Genomic DNA, 14,937 nt, shown 5'->3' on the forward strand with positions numbered 1-14,937 from the left:
TGATAGGAACCACATCCATGAATTTTCCCAAGTGAACCGTAACAATTATGAGTTATTTTCTCCTTCGTGCCACTGAGGATGGAGACAAATTTACAATGCGAAACAAAACTCTCCGCCAGAAATCCAAATGCACATTTTCAAAAATAACGGCCTGATCTTAGTCTGGATTAGAAATACAAACTTCTGGAACTTTCAAACACTCTCTGTAGCATCTCTATGCGAGTCTTCTGTGCCCCTCGCTGCAGCCAACCTCTCTGCTGCTAATCTTTCTTCTAGTGCTCGAGCTCCCCTTTCTCTGTAATTTGGAAAACAAAAACAGGGTGGGTTAAAAGTTTTTATTCAAAAAAGATAACTTACATGTGAAGTTTAATTGATGGAACACTATAGTCAAGAAGATAGGGAAAACATGTATTGGAAAGCCACAACACCTTGTCTCTGTCATTGTTTGATGTATTGATCGTGATGGTTCAGAATTCAGATGGCGGGCTACCACTTAATGGGCCATAAGCCAAAAACCAGACAACAGATTCAAAAGCTATTATGACGATTATTCTCATTAGTCATGACCACTTGTGCATGTGAGGTGGGGTGGGTGGGCTGTATATGGACCTAACCCATGGCATTTTTGGTGTGAAATGGCCACTCTAAGAACCTTTTTTCTTTGGTAAACCCACTCTCATAACTCAAACCCATAGTTTCATTCTTGCCAGTCCAAGACCTTACCATCACAAGAAAAAATGGCCCCTCCTTTGTTAAATGGTATACGGAGAAAATTTTTTCTTCAATCATCCAAGTAGTTTGAATTTTTAACTCATTGCCAGTGATTATAGTTTTTGCTCAATCAACTCAGTGACTCACCTATTGAGATTCAGGACATTCACATTCCTATATATGTAGATCAAACATCTAATCCGACATGTAATGTTATCTGTGAAGTGAGAAATGAAGTAATACCTTCTCCTTGATGCCTCAATGGGGTCAGAACCAGGCAATGGGTCGCCACCCAATACATATCCTGTGGCTTCATTGGAAGTTTCAGATCTTCCACAGAGCATTCGATCAAGCACTGATGCAATGGAATCAATAACTGGCCTACATTCCCCATAGCAAGGAGCATGCTAAATATGAATGATCAAAAAGAAAAGCAGTATATGTGAACCCATTAAAATTTGAAAGCAGAAATTAAAAGGGGGGTCTTTGGGAATATCCAATTTTTGTAAACCAGGCACGTCCCTAGAGAAAGACTAAGAAATCCTGTTTATAAATGACATAAACCAGTACAGAGAGGGAGGTGCTTTTGTCTTTTCAAAGACAAATTTTTACTGATGAATGAGGGTATTTATTTGTCCTGTATAAAAAATGTTATGTGCAAATCACTCCCCATTAAAAATGTCATGTTACCTCAAAAATTCAGGGAAGAATGTTGAGAAAGCAAACTCCTGGCTTGGATCCCCCTTAAGGTTTGTTTCAGGCTTCCTCTGAAGATATCGCAGGTATATCCAACTTGTATATGTGCCAAATATCAAGGTTGGAAGGTATAATGCTGAATCATCTGTAAAGAAGCTTGTTGCTATGGTCAGCAACAACATGATAGAAGACACCCACTGGATAGTGTAAGAAAATGGTAGGGAGTAAGATACGTTCCGAGTAGCTGGAATTTTATATCAAATGATAGATGAAGGTAGGGCTCAAACTATAGAGTGCATAAAAATCTTACCTTCGCTTTTATTTTCAACACAGAAAATAAAGACAATTCCTGATCAGGTACAATTTGCTTGATACCAACCAGGAAACCTGAAAGGGCCCCATGGAAGCCAGAAAGAGGTGTATAACTACCAAAAAAGAAAAGGAGAAAGAAACTTCAGAAAATCTGAAGAATGGTCTTCATTTATTGATAGACTTGCATCTGATGGAGAACGAAAAAGAAAGCACCTATACATTGAAAATTTCAAAACCAGAAGACAGGAACTAAAAAGAGTGAAATGATACTAAGCAATAGAACAGTTTTTCTCACATCAATACCCTTTTGTTCTATCTGTGCCATCAAGTTACGCAGATGCATGGGGGATTAGGACATATGACATTTGAGACATTTCATGAAAGGCTTCTTGGCCCCCTAAAAAGTTTAATAAGCATTTGTAAGCAATTGAAAATCCAAATCCACCAAATTGTTCCTCCTAACAGGAAAGTCTTCTAGTGTTCTTAAGAAAATATAGGGAAGGTAGTACCCTAAAACCCATTTCAGATTTCAGAAACCTGGATCAACTAGTTTCCCAATTTTCAGAGAAAACCACTCGTCATTTGAATTCTGAACAAAACCATCAAGAACCCCAGGTCAATTCAACTCTATGGGACGACCTCAACAGCAAACTCAATACCCTGTTGACCTCAACAGCACAAGAGAGAGAAGTTTCCTTCTGTCAGCTTATTTTTCCAAGTGACCCAACATGGAATAAGAGAGAGTCACACTGAAATATCTAGAAATCTAATTTTCTGGCCCAGGTTGTGGTGGATAAGAAACAACTGACAGGATCTATCCAGGTTTTCGAAATCTGAAATGGATATTAGGGTTCTTTTCCTTAAAATCTAATAGCTTACACGCTTCATAGAATTGGCATACCTATGAAGAAAAAACGTTCACTGTTATTAGCCAAGACTTGTTCCAGCAATTTGGGGTAAGCAACATATACAAAACACTAAAAGAAAATTTGGCTGATCTTTTCAGTACATATTTAAAAAAACAAATATAATGTAAAGGGAGAACAAAAATATGAACCAAAAAAAGGAAAAACGAGAATAAATAAGGGTCATTAGCCAATATTGGCCTCAGTTATCTGGGGTCTTGAGAGGGGCAGACTTGATACAGACATAACCTTAGGTTTTTTATTTGTTTTGGCACACAAACAATGGCCCCTAAAAACTATTATAAATAGGAAAGAAACAAAAATGTAAAAAAAAAAAAAAAAACAAAAAACTTGTCTCCAGAGAATCAGAAATACTTACAGGTAACTCTCCTGCCTTGTTATATAGTACAAAGCAATAGCTGTCGTGAAGACACAAACATAAGTCAGAAAATTAACTATAATGATGAACTTGACGAACTCCCTGGAACCCCATATAGGTTCCAGCAGCTTCCCAATGAAAAGAAGACCAACTGTGCCTATGACCACCTGGAAAGCAATTGTAGCTTCAAAACTTGCTGTTTGAAGGAAATTTAAGGGAAAGAGGCATCTCTCACACTAGATGATGATAGGAAAATGGTTGCATAATTTACAATGAAACAAATACTTACCTCAAAAACTGATTGCTCAACATAACCAGCTGTTATAAGATTCCAAGCAAAAGGGATCGTCCTGCAAATTCAATTCCAAGGAGGTGAACATTCTGACCAGGAAAAAAAGTTCAGCTTACAAAGTAAAAAATGGAGACAAGATCAGATATCATTCCATGGACGAGTCCTTGACCAAATTACAAGCCTTCATTTCTTTGAATACAAAAGTTGTGCATACAACTGGATGCAATTCGATATGCAGAATCAGAAGATATTTTTCTCTTGTGATTATTAAATTTCTAAATATCCAAAGAAATCATATTTTGTGGATAATGTATTTCCACAGGCAATCAGGAAAAGTTTACCATGGAAGGGCTGTAGTGCAGCCTTCGAACTATTCTTCAGCAATGGTTCCATTTACTTAATCCAAATAATACACGATAGGATTCAGATTTAGCAGCTGATAGCCTTAGAATGTAGCCATAATAGTGAGCATGGGTCGTGCTTTTGTAATCCTATTAATGAAGAATTTCTAACCATTAAATTCTTCATTGCCATACCTGCTGGCACCAGCTGCCGTGGTGGATTAACTGACAATCTTAAGAAACAATGCCAACTGGTTGCTATTTCGAGTGTAAGCATCATTTAACAGTTTCTTTGACCAATGGGAATAAAGGATACTAATATGCTACACTTGAGGCATGTAGTTAGGATCTTCATGAGTAGCACTTCAAGACTCAGAAAATGATAAAAATATCTCTGACATCCAGGGAAAGATTAACAACAGAATTGACATATGGTAACTGGTACAAACTCTTTAAAGTGCGACTGCAGAACCACTTTTGTTGCATCAGAACTCAATTATATCTCTCCCTATATTTCATTTCATTAGATTTATAGTTTTTTTTTTGAAGAAAGGGAACTTTTTATTGTAGATTTATAGTTTTTAATTTCATTAAGACCATCTTATATGATAGTAGTGTCTCTAGAAAGGAAACTCCCAGGCTTTAGTATCTTCTGTCTCTATGTGCATAGTTGTGCAATAAATGAAAGATTTAACAGCACGAATTATAAGTAGATCAGTTTCTTTCCTCAATCAACAATTCAGATTTAATTAAAGATTAAAATAGAGAAAGGGAAGAAATTCCATCTTGTAGCTTGCTCCTAGGTTCGAATCTTTCTTCTTTTTCTTTAAATAAATTCCTCTCTCTTTTTTTTTTTTTTTTGAGAAAAGTTAACTGGTTTCATTAAGAAAATATAGGAGTACCCAAGAGGGTGTACAAAGGAAACAGTACAAATAGGGAGCAGACCCCTGAATTTTACACAGGAGGGATCTTATCACAGTACAGAACTTCTAAAGAAGCACCTATTTTTTGCTAATCCATCTGCAGGAGCATTAAGTTCCCTTGGAATCAAGTGTTCAAGAAACTAATGTTATTGATGATTTAACAAAGATGGTTATGGAAGGCAGTGTTTTAGAAATACATTTCTTTCAAGATCATTTTCTAGTTCTGTGTGTGGCCTCTACTCTACAGTCCAAGCATGTAGCTGTGGGAAGTCCTACTCCCTTTGTAATTGGGGCATATCAACTTTTCATCCTCAAGTTCTTCAAAACTAAACTTGAGGACGAGTTTTTTTCAACCAGGGGAAAATGATGCAGGAGCTGAAGAGTCAAAATTGGAATTTTATGATACTTTATGTATTTCTGTATTTTTGGACAGTAGGGGTATTTTTGTTGTTTCGCAATTTCTGTGGGGTCCAATGATAGGGTTTAATTTGTATAGTTATAGTTTGTTTATGTTTAAAATTTCAGAGTCATTGCATAAGTAGGATTAGAGTTATTGAGTCTTCTTTGAATTGAAGTAGGACATGACAACTTAGTTTGAGTCCTACAAGGATTATTGAGTCTAACAGTTTGACTCCTAGGATTATTATGAGTTTAGAGTCTATAAATATGTATGAATGTTTTACACAAAGGCTATTGAGTTTTCTTCAGCTTATGCTAACTATGGTGAGTGATTCCCATGCCCTAGAGTGATTCTGGGCACCCTGTGAATGATTCTAGGTATTTTCTCTCTTCTTTCTCTCCCTATTATCTCTCTTATCCCTTCAAGAAACCACTACAGCCATCAACATCCATAAAACCAACCTATTCTTAATAGCTTATCAAGACATACCCTAATGGTAAGAATGATCATCTTTTTTCCTCAAAAAAAAAAAAAGAATGATCATCTTTCATATAAGAGTTCTGAGTTCAATTCACGTTACAAGCACATTATTTTTACATGGGAACTTAAATGGACTTAACCATTTGGATCAGTAATTACCTAGAGTTAATGGTTGTAGTTAATACATTAATTTAAATGGACAATTGGAATTACCGAGATACTGATCAAAGAGAATGGTGATAATAAGGGAAAATTCCTGATAGGTACTCTGTACTTTAGGGCAAGTTCCAATTTAGTACCCGTACTTTAAATCGCGACAATCTAGTACCCAAACTTTCAATTTGCAACACTTTGGTACCCAGCGTTAAATTTCCATCAGTTAGAAGATAAGAAGTCCTAAATACCCCCCAGCTATTTCGAATAATGTATGAATTACCAATTAAAATTACGAAAATAACCCATCATCTATTTTGACCAATGCAAGTGGGAACCACTGTTACACCACCACCAATTCAAAGCGTTCGAAAATCCAACCAAGAAGACTTTTTCAGGTTCGTGATACAAGAAGAAAAAGAGAAGAATGTCAAGCACTGCTGGCCAGGTTATTCGCTGCAAAGCTGTCGTAGCATGGGAAGCTGGGAAGCCATTAGTGATTGAAGAAGTGGAGGTGGCACCTCCACAGAAAAATGAGGTTCGGGTGAAGATCCTCTACACCTCTCTCTACCATACCGATGTTTACTTCTGGGAAGCCAAGGGACAAAATCATCTGTTTCCTCAGGTCTATGGGCATGAGGCAGGAGGGATAGTTGAGAGTGTCGGAGAGGGTGGATCTTGCACCAGGAGATCATGTCCTCCCTGTTTTCACCGGGGAATGCAAAGAATGTGCTCACTGCAAGTCCGAGGAGAGCAACATGTGCAGCCACCTTAGAATCAACACTGACAGGGGTGTGATGCTTAACGATGGTCAGTCCAGGTTCTCCATCAATGGCAAGCCTATTTACCATTTTGTTGGTACCTCCACCTTCAGCGAATATACTGTTATTCATGTTGCCTTGCCAAGATTAATCCTTTGGCCCCTCTAGACAAAGTTTGCGTCCTCAGCTGTGGTATCTCCACAGGTCTTGGTGCCAAATTGAATGTTGGAAAACCTCCAAAGGGTTCAACAGTGGCTGTCTTTGGATCGGGACCTGTTGGGGTTGCTGCTGCAGAAGGGGCTAGAATAGCTGGGGCATCCAGAATCATTGGAGTTGATTTGAACCCAAAGAGGCTTAAAGAAGCCAAGAAGTTTGGGTGCACCGAGTTTGTGAACCCAATGGACCATGAGAAACCAGTTCAAGAGGTGCTTGCTGAAATGACTGATGGAGGAGTTGACCGGAGTGTTGAATGTACCGGAAACATTAATGCCATGATCTCAGCATTTGAATGTGTTCATGATGGTTGGGGTGTTGCCATTCTTGTGGGTGTACCTCATAAAGATGCTACATTCAAGACCCACCCCATGAATTTATTGAATGAAAGAACTCTCAAGGGTACATTCTTTGGCAACTACAAACCGCGATCTGATCTTCCCTCTGTTGTAGAAAAATACATGAACAAGGAACTTGAGCTGGAGAAGTTCATCACTCATCAAGTCCCTTTCTCGGAGATAAACAAGGCTTTTGATTACATGCTGAAAGGCGAAAGTCTCTGATGCATCATCCGAATGGATGGTTAAACTGAATGGATGTCTGCATTTCAGTCAAAGCAAAATAGATATTGATTATTGAGAGTTTTCTGATAGATGTTTATGCCGTATTTGTGAACAAAGAGTCATGGTTGTTACTTTTTTCATTTTGTTCTTGTTATCTCAAGTTTGTATTCGATAGTAAAATGTAAAATGTAACGTTTGGTATTGAATTACTGAATATTAACCTTCAGCTTTTGACTTCTTGTTCAAAAAAGTAGGAACCACTGTTCATACTTGCATTTACAGAGAATCCAAAAACCAGCTCCCTCACACTGTTGGTGTCAAGCAAATGCGCCACCTTGGTGAAAAAAAATCCATTTTCACTTTCTCTGCTCTTTTCACATACTGATGTAACCGTTTCTGGTCACGTATCAGTATTTTTGTGATGTATCAATTTTTTTGGCTAAGTACCTCGTCAGTGACGTCTGCTCCCAAGTGGCTTGTGACTCAGGGGCTGAAGTGGAGCTCCCTGGTGTAGTGCAACTCGGCTGCTCTCTGGAGAAGATGATCTGCTCCTCTTTGTAGACGGCGGGAGCCAAGGAACCTGCGAGAACTGAATCAGAGGACCCGGGGATGTTACCCGGCGAGGCCACTCCGATGGCTAAGTTAGCACTCTGATAGTAGAGAGCTTGAAGATGATATTAGAGAAATGAGAGAGCTAGAGAGCAGGGGTTACCTCCATTTTTCCTCCCCCCTTTCCCCTCTGGGGGGTTGAAGCTCTTATATAGCAATGTTCTGACAGATCTGGCGTAATCGCCTCTGATTCTCTGTCGCAGCCCTTACTTGCTAGGGCCGAGCTGGTGGGCATGGGTAACCATTGCAGAGTACGGCCCTGTCAGACAAGGGACACCTCTCAGGGCTAGCAGGCACGATGCCGCTTGGCGAGAGACGTGGGCGCAGGAAGATTTGGCAGGTACGGTTGTCAGGTAGGAAATCTTCCTGCGATACGCCGAGCTGCTCTGCAATGAGCTACCTTGCACCGAGCTACTTTTCATCGAGCTACTTTTCACCGAGCTGCTTTTCACCAAGCCGTCGGTAATGTGCCAAGGTGCTTCTACCCGAGGTAGGTCTTCGTGGCCTACTAGGAGGCAAGTTGTTCGTAAGACGCCAGGCTGCCTGTGGAGTGGCCAGTTACCTGTGGCGAGCTACCTATACCGAGCTACCTGTAAGTGGCGAGCTGCCTATAAGTGGCGAGCTGCCTGTAAGTGGCGAGCTTCCTGTAAGTGCCAACCTACCTGTAAGTAGCGAGTAGCCTGTAGGTGACGAGCTGCTTGTAAGTGGCGAGCTGTATGTAAGTGGCAAGCTGCTTGTAGGTGACGAGCTACCCGTAGCTAGCTCGAGCTGTCTAGTTGGCATGAGGTGCCAAGTGTCATAATTTCATTGGAGGGTCAAATCCGCCCTCATCACATACAACTGTAATCACCATTTCGCCAAAATGGTTTTAGATCTAAAAATGGTTCAGATCAGAACCACATTTCTTCGCCGAATGAAAATGGTTCAGATCTATGCACAACTCTGGTATGGGAGTTTTCATACCCATCAGATCTGTGCGTGGCTTATGAGTTTTCATACCCATTAGATTTGTGCACGGCTCTAGAGATGTTGGGGAGAAGCACCTTTCTTCGCCGGCCTCTCCTTGTCGTTTCTCCAACCGATTTTGAAGAGAAAGGGGTGGAATGGAAGTGCTAGGAATGAAGAGGAAGGTCGTCTCTCTTCTCCTCTTTCATTCGTTCACCCCAGAATGAAGAGAAAAGGGTAGTTTTGGTATTTCGAAAATTTTAACCTGCACCTGATATCACGTGAGTCTTCTAATTGATGTCGGGTACCAAATTGTCGCAAATTGAAAGTTCGGGCACTAGATTATCACGATTTAAAGTACGGGTACTAAATTGGCACTCGGCCTAAAGTACAGGGTATCTATTGGGAATTTTCCCTAAAAAATATGAGGAGAGAGAGTAGAAGTGTGTTTTCAACCTGCAAATGAACTGGCCAATTGGACTAGTTGACCTTGCCAATGGTTTAGCAAACCATCCAGTCCAGACTAGTGAGCTCTATCACCATCTTGGTGGCCCATCTGATTGGACTGATCCAATGTTGACCACATGTTAAACAGACTGGTTGGACTGGTTAACCTTGTCAGTTGTCCTAACCAATTAGTTGAACCACTAAACCATGTGACTCAATCAACGGATCACAAGTTAGATATTTGATTATCTTTTTATCTTTTTTTGTATTTTTTCCATTTCCATCATTAATGAAAATATGTATCTTCTTCTTCACACTTGATTCTGTTTAATATGATCAATATATAATATTAGAGGCATGCCCATTTTCTTTTTTTTTTTTTTGTTCAGCCATTTTCTTATAAATTTTCTGTAATGTTGTATTTTATCTATTTTATATTTTATTATTTAATTATGACATCACAGATTGATTTATTTAATTTGAACGGTTGAATCATAGATCCACCAGTCACCACCTGAAATAGGAAAGTGATTTTGTTTTTGGGTTGAACAGGTACCTAGTTACCTACAACCCAACCCAACCCATTTAACTCTACCCAATGGGTCATTCAACTCATCTCCAACCTGCTAAGTAAATGGATGAGTTTGGGCAGGTTATAAATGGGTGGGTTGGGTGGGTTCGGAGGGTTGGGTTGAAAATTGCCACCCCATTCATCATAACTAAATACACTTGTAGGGGCAATAAAATCAAACTCCCAGATTATGGCAGTCCTCTCAGGGGTATCCACTTGGTCATTTAAGGAAGTTCACTAAAGAACCGGACTAACCAACACATTCCCCTATTTGAATACATATGCCTATGTGAAACAACTAGATGAACAAATACCATAATATTCTCTTTGTTGTAATCACTATCTTCAAATATTATTTATTAGAGGAAGTTTGTGATCATCAAGAAAAAGCATACCTTGCAGGAATAAGTGCAAGATAAGTAACAGCACCAGGAAAAAACTGGATTAGAGCATATCCACCAACAAGCACTGTAGCAAGGCCCTTGCAAAGCCGAGTAAACCCAGAGAAAAGGCTAGAGCCCTGACAGTAAAAGTTAATAAACAATTTTAAGTAATTCTTATAAAAAGATCAGACTCTGTTGGACTTAATATAAATAAAAAGGAGAAAAGGTGCAACATAATTTCATCAAATAAGTACATGCAATGTTGAGAAATGCAAAGGCATAATGCAAGGCACTAGCATATTCCATTTTGTGAGGCCCTTAAGACTCATGAGATTTCATTGTTTCAAGAAAAAGCCATAAACTAAAATGAGAAGCACAACTATTCATGAAGATATTATATTTTCATATAAAAGTAAGGATAACTAATCACCACATAGACAAAGATTGTTAAATATGAAGAGATTTAAAATAAAACTGATGACATTTATATAAATCCTTCAAGACTACTAGAAAACTCCTAAGGTAAAGCAAAACCTCAAATTTTAATTACTTGCCACTTAGAAAACAAGAATATACACATGGAAAACTTAGAATTAGTCCTTAACTTGGTCTTGTAATAAAATCCCTACTTCAATTAATGCATGAAATGTGTAGTTTTTACATAAAACATCTGAAGGTCTAAGACACATGCCGTAGTTTTAGGCATGAATATTAGAGTTGACCCTCAAGGCATCTTCCCTAGGCTCGCATGCCCTTTAAAACACTGAGTAAATATAGTAGCATAAAAAGATGGTATCTTTTCAATTAATGCATGAAATGTGTAGTTTTTACATAAAACATCTGAAGGTCTAAGACACATGCCGTAGTTTTAGGCATGAATATTAGAGTTGACCCTCAAGGCATCTTCCCTAGGCTCGCATGCCCTTTAAAACACTGAGTAAATATAGTAGCATAAAAAGATGGTATCTTTTTTAAATACCTCTCATCTAAGTCACAAGCATAATGTCTATTAAAAATAGGGACAAAAAAAACTAAGACTTTATGCAGATACCTCCCACTGGACTTGTGTTGGATTTTTTCTCTCTTTTTGAAAAGAAAAACAACATACACTTCAAAGAGGTACAGAAGCTTTTTTGTGAAAGTAAGGGAAAACTTTCATTAAAAGATAAGAAAGATTACAAGAGAGAGTGAATAGATTTCGTCAACAACAGAGAAAATAAATTCTTACAGAATGTGTGTGTATCTTTTTTAAAACACTGAGTAAACAAATTATATTTAATTTATGTTTTTAATTCAGTTTTTTATTTTTTATTTGGAAAAATATTAAAAATTGTGATTTGAGGCTAAAAGGAAGCTTTTTCACAAAATTAGTGGGGCAAGGCACTTGGGATGCATAGATCTCGAAAGTTACCCAAAATCAAAAAAAGATCACCCCAATCGAACATCGGCACAAAGTTATGGCCTCCTAAAGTTTGCATACACATTTAGTGTATAACCCATGACCCAGTCACCAGGTCGAACATGTCAATGGTCCAACCGCCTAGGTCAAACGGTTTTTTACCAATTTCCGAGTTTTATTAGAAATGGACCTAGAATCTTGGCCAGGTGACGGTTTGAATGGTTCAACCATCCTGATCAATGACAGGTTGAAAAAAAACACTAGAGTTACAAAGGCATCCCATTGCATGTGCTTAGCTTTCGGGTACGGGTTGCTTACCTTTTCTTTCTTTCTTTTTCAATCAAGTAAAATTATTGGTAAAAGTTTCCTTAACCAAAAGAAGCAATTCCCTTTTCCACTTTAGGGGTAATTCCCTGATCAAAAACATTCGCAATTTTATTGATTTACGATGAAAGAACAACTTCATTTGAAAAACATTCCAAGAACCACTCCCCTAATAGGCTTGCCCCTAGTCCCTCTCCCCTAGAACATTTTTTATTTTATTTTTATAATCGAATTCCTTAGGAGATAATCCCACAATACAATGGATTTTATTAACCCCTCTATCTAGCCAATCCATCCTAGTATCACTTTAGACTTTTAGAGTCTCCTTCCACCACTAGATCCCTAAAACTATGGATTTTCCCAGTCTCAATCCCTGTACAAATACTTAGCAAGCCCTTGAAAAATCACCATGCCCTATATTGATAAACAAAATTTCTATGCCCTATGGGTTCGAAGTAAACAATAAGGATGATGCCATGAACCCTGAATTACCAAAATTGCCTAAATTGCTTTTGATTTTAAAAGTCAATCAAGGATGTCAATCCCCTAAAGAAGTTAACCCCCTTTCTCACTTATCTTTGATCTATCATCTATCCCTTTTCTTTTTCTTTTTTTTTCTTTGGAGAATCCATTTCTTTTTTATTGCAGTTTACAAAACTTTGTCTAAAACAAATAAAATTATGACTAGCAGGTACTCAAAGTTGGATGAGAAGGTAAGAAGCATGAATAGACATGAATGGGCTCAGCAACTAAAGAGATGACTAAGCCTTAACCAGCTAAATGAGATGAATACCCCAATTGATGATCATGTTATTTTGAGCCAACACCTAATATAAAATCTCTACAAAACTTTTATCATTTTCATATGGTTCAAGGCAATCAAGAGAGGATGCCATCAACATGAAAGCAATAAGACGCGTCTTCTAATTAAACTAGAATGATCATATGAAATTGGCTTTTAGGCAAACACAAACAAACAAATTAATAATTGATGATAATCAGATAGTGGGATTAGTTTTCATGCGCTCAATGGAAAATGCATTCTATGGTACCATTGATTACCAATACAACAAAATAATTCCAAATATAATGAGAAGGCCCTATTAGAGATATGGTCTGACCACAACCTAAGGGATTATGAACTTGACTTGGGCCCCTTCAAGATTGAGAGCAGTTACTTTGTATGAAAAAAAAAATGCCAAAGATTAGGTCCATATCCAGTCTACCCCTCCCGAGATCCCAAATAGCTAGGACCATCGTTGGGTAATATCCTTTCATGATATCTACGATACGGGCAATTGCTTAGTGCAGTGATAACTTATTGGGCTGACAAGAATATGAATGAAGGTTTAAATCTGAGACTTGCCACTTTGTGCAAACAAATGCTCCATGAATTAGGTTCATATCCAAAGCCTTTAGACTTGCAACATTAAAGGACACTTAGATAAGATCAAGGACAAAATTAAACTCCGGGAAAGACTGAAAGACAACCATACCAAAGCCTTTAGACTTGCAACATTAAAGGAGTGATCAGTGGTGGATGGCTGCATGTCAATGTTAGTCATCTCTAAAAATTACAAAACCCAACTAACAGTAGTAGTGGATGATAACATTGTAAGAAAAGCAAACTTGTTTCTTACAAGTAATAAAGATTTTATCACATTGTAAAACTATAAGAGCCACACTTCACAAAAAAAAAAAAAAAAGCCCAAAGATCAAATATCTATATAGTACCACCCTCTACACCAAAACATTCCACCAATTATATGAAAAATCTCCTCTGTTATAATTCCTTAAGAACAAGAAAACTGAACTTGTTGAGAAGAACAAAGCCAAAAAATATCAGAGGCATTTGCTTGAATATTAACAGAAATATGAGCATTGAAAAGACACAATTAGCTATCTTTCAGCATTTTTATTCAAAGACAATTGTGGTGGAATTAAAAATGTGGAAGAAAATATGGTTCATATTTCTATACTTCCATTTATAGCTTAGCAGAACCTTGGTGCTTGTACAACAATGGTATAAGTTAAGTAAAAAAGATGGGACCCAACGACATTTTAAGTTTCAACCTCTAAAGACAAGGGTGCTTCAAAAGAGGGAGGATGAGATTTATGCCCAGGCTCTTTTTAGTTGCATTTAAGATAAAGGATAACAAACAATTACCATAGAAAATGACAATCTTATGGTGTAAGCTTGCACACAATTGGCTGGAAAATAAATGTTCTCGAAATGATTGAGTAGTATTTATGGGAAAGTGGCATTCCTTCTAATCTTCTGCAAACCAAGTTTTGAAAAGAGGGTAAATCCTCTATTCTAATATCAGAATCCCCATATATTCTTAATCAATCAGGTCATTTCCAAGTTAAGCAAAACACCATGAGAATTAGGAAAATAATTCATTTTTATATTCTTAGAATTTCCCGATTCTAAGAAAGATTTTTGTTTTATGTGCAATCAAACACAGCCCTATATTAATTTCTACGTTCCTGATTTCTGGGATGGAATCATTTACTTTGTCAAGTACACCAGCAGCAATTATTTCTTATTTAGTTGGACATGATTTTTTGTCTGAATTCAAGAATCTAGGTAATTTCATTGAAGTAAATTGCTGATTAGGCAGCTTGGGTAGTATATTCTTGTCCAAAGCTTCCAACAGTCAGAGTTTTTGCTTGCAATATCAACTTTGGAGGTTGATCGCCCTCCAAATTGATCAAGTAAAACAATCCCTCGAAGAGATCAACGCCCATTTTCCCTACTTTACAAACAGGATATTTTGTTTATAATGTAATAGAGTTATATGGGTTCCATAACCACATGGGCTATCAAGTATTGATGGGACTACTTGGGGGTGTGGTAATAGACAATGGACTTCTACCAGTACTATGTCGTTCAGTCGGTGCAATATCCTAAGGCCAGTAAAGGGTTTGAAAAGGCACTCCTTTGATCAATACTTTAGAGTCTTTAGTAGTCCTATCGGCATAATAGATCCTTTAAGCGTGTTTACTTTTGGGCTGTATTTGAGGGGGAAAGTATAAATATAACAGCAAAAAAGGTGTCTTTGGAATGAGATCCATGCATATGCACTTCTTCTGAATAATTGTTTTTAAACAGAAATCTACTTGAAAT

General features: G+C 37.8%; 1 protein-coding gene and 1 pseudogene across 4 annotated transcripts in view; one reads left to right on the forward strand and one right to left on the reverse strand.

The window, feature by feature from the left end:
• The window catches only part of LOC148870306 (rhomboid-like protein 19), a 34,510-nt gene continuing 19,573 nt past the window's right edge, over positions 1 to 14,937 (reverse strand). For all 4 annotated transcript variants that reach the window (XM_088968530.1, XM_088968532.1, XM_088968531.1 and 1 more), the window contains 7 exons: positions 10,097 to 10,221; positions 3,293 to 3,353; positions 3,004 to 3,170; positions 1,718 to 1,832; positions 1,402 to 1,604; positions 955 to 1,092; positions 1 to 295 (listed from right to left, as the gene is read on the reverse strand). In XM_088968530.1, coding sequence (XP_088824656.1) covers positions 193 to 295; positions 955 to 1,092; positions 1,402 to 1,604; positions 1,718 to 1,832; positions 3,004 to 3,170; positions 3,293 to 3,353; positions 10,097 to 10,221 — 912 coding nt within the window. In that variant the 3' untranslated portion in view covers positions 1 to 192. The remainder of the gene's footprint in view (positions 296 to 954; positions 1,093 to 1,401; positions 1,605 to 1,717; positions 1,833 to 3,003; positions 3,171 to 3,292; positions 3,354 to 10,096; positions 10,222 to 14,937) is intronic.
• LOC148870307 (alcohol dehydrogenase 1 pseudogene) lies at positions 5,903 to 7,153 on the forward strand (annotated as a pseudogene).

Source organism: Nelumbo lutea, chromosome 2 (genome assembly GCF_056320005.1).
Source record: "Nelumbo lutea isolate HS-2025 chromosome 2, American lotus-T2T, whole genome shotgun sequence".
NCBI classification, from domain to species: domain Eukaryota; kingdom Viridiplantae; phylum Streptophyta; class Magnoliopsida; order Proteales; family Nelumbonaceae; genus Nelumbo; species Nelumbo lutea.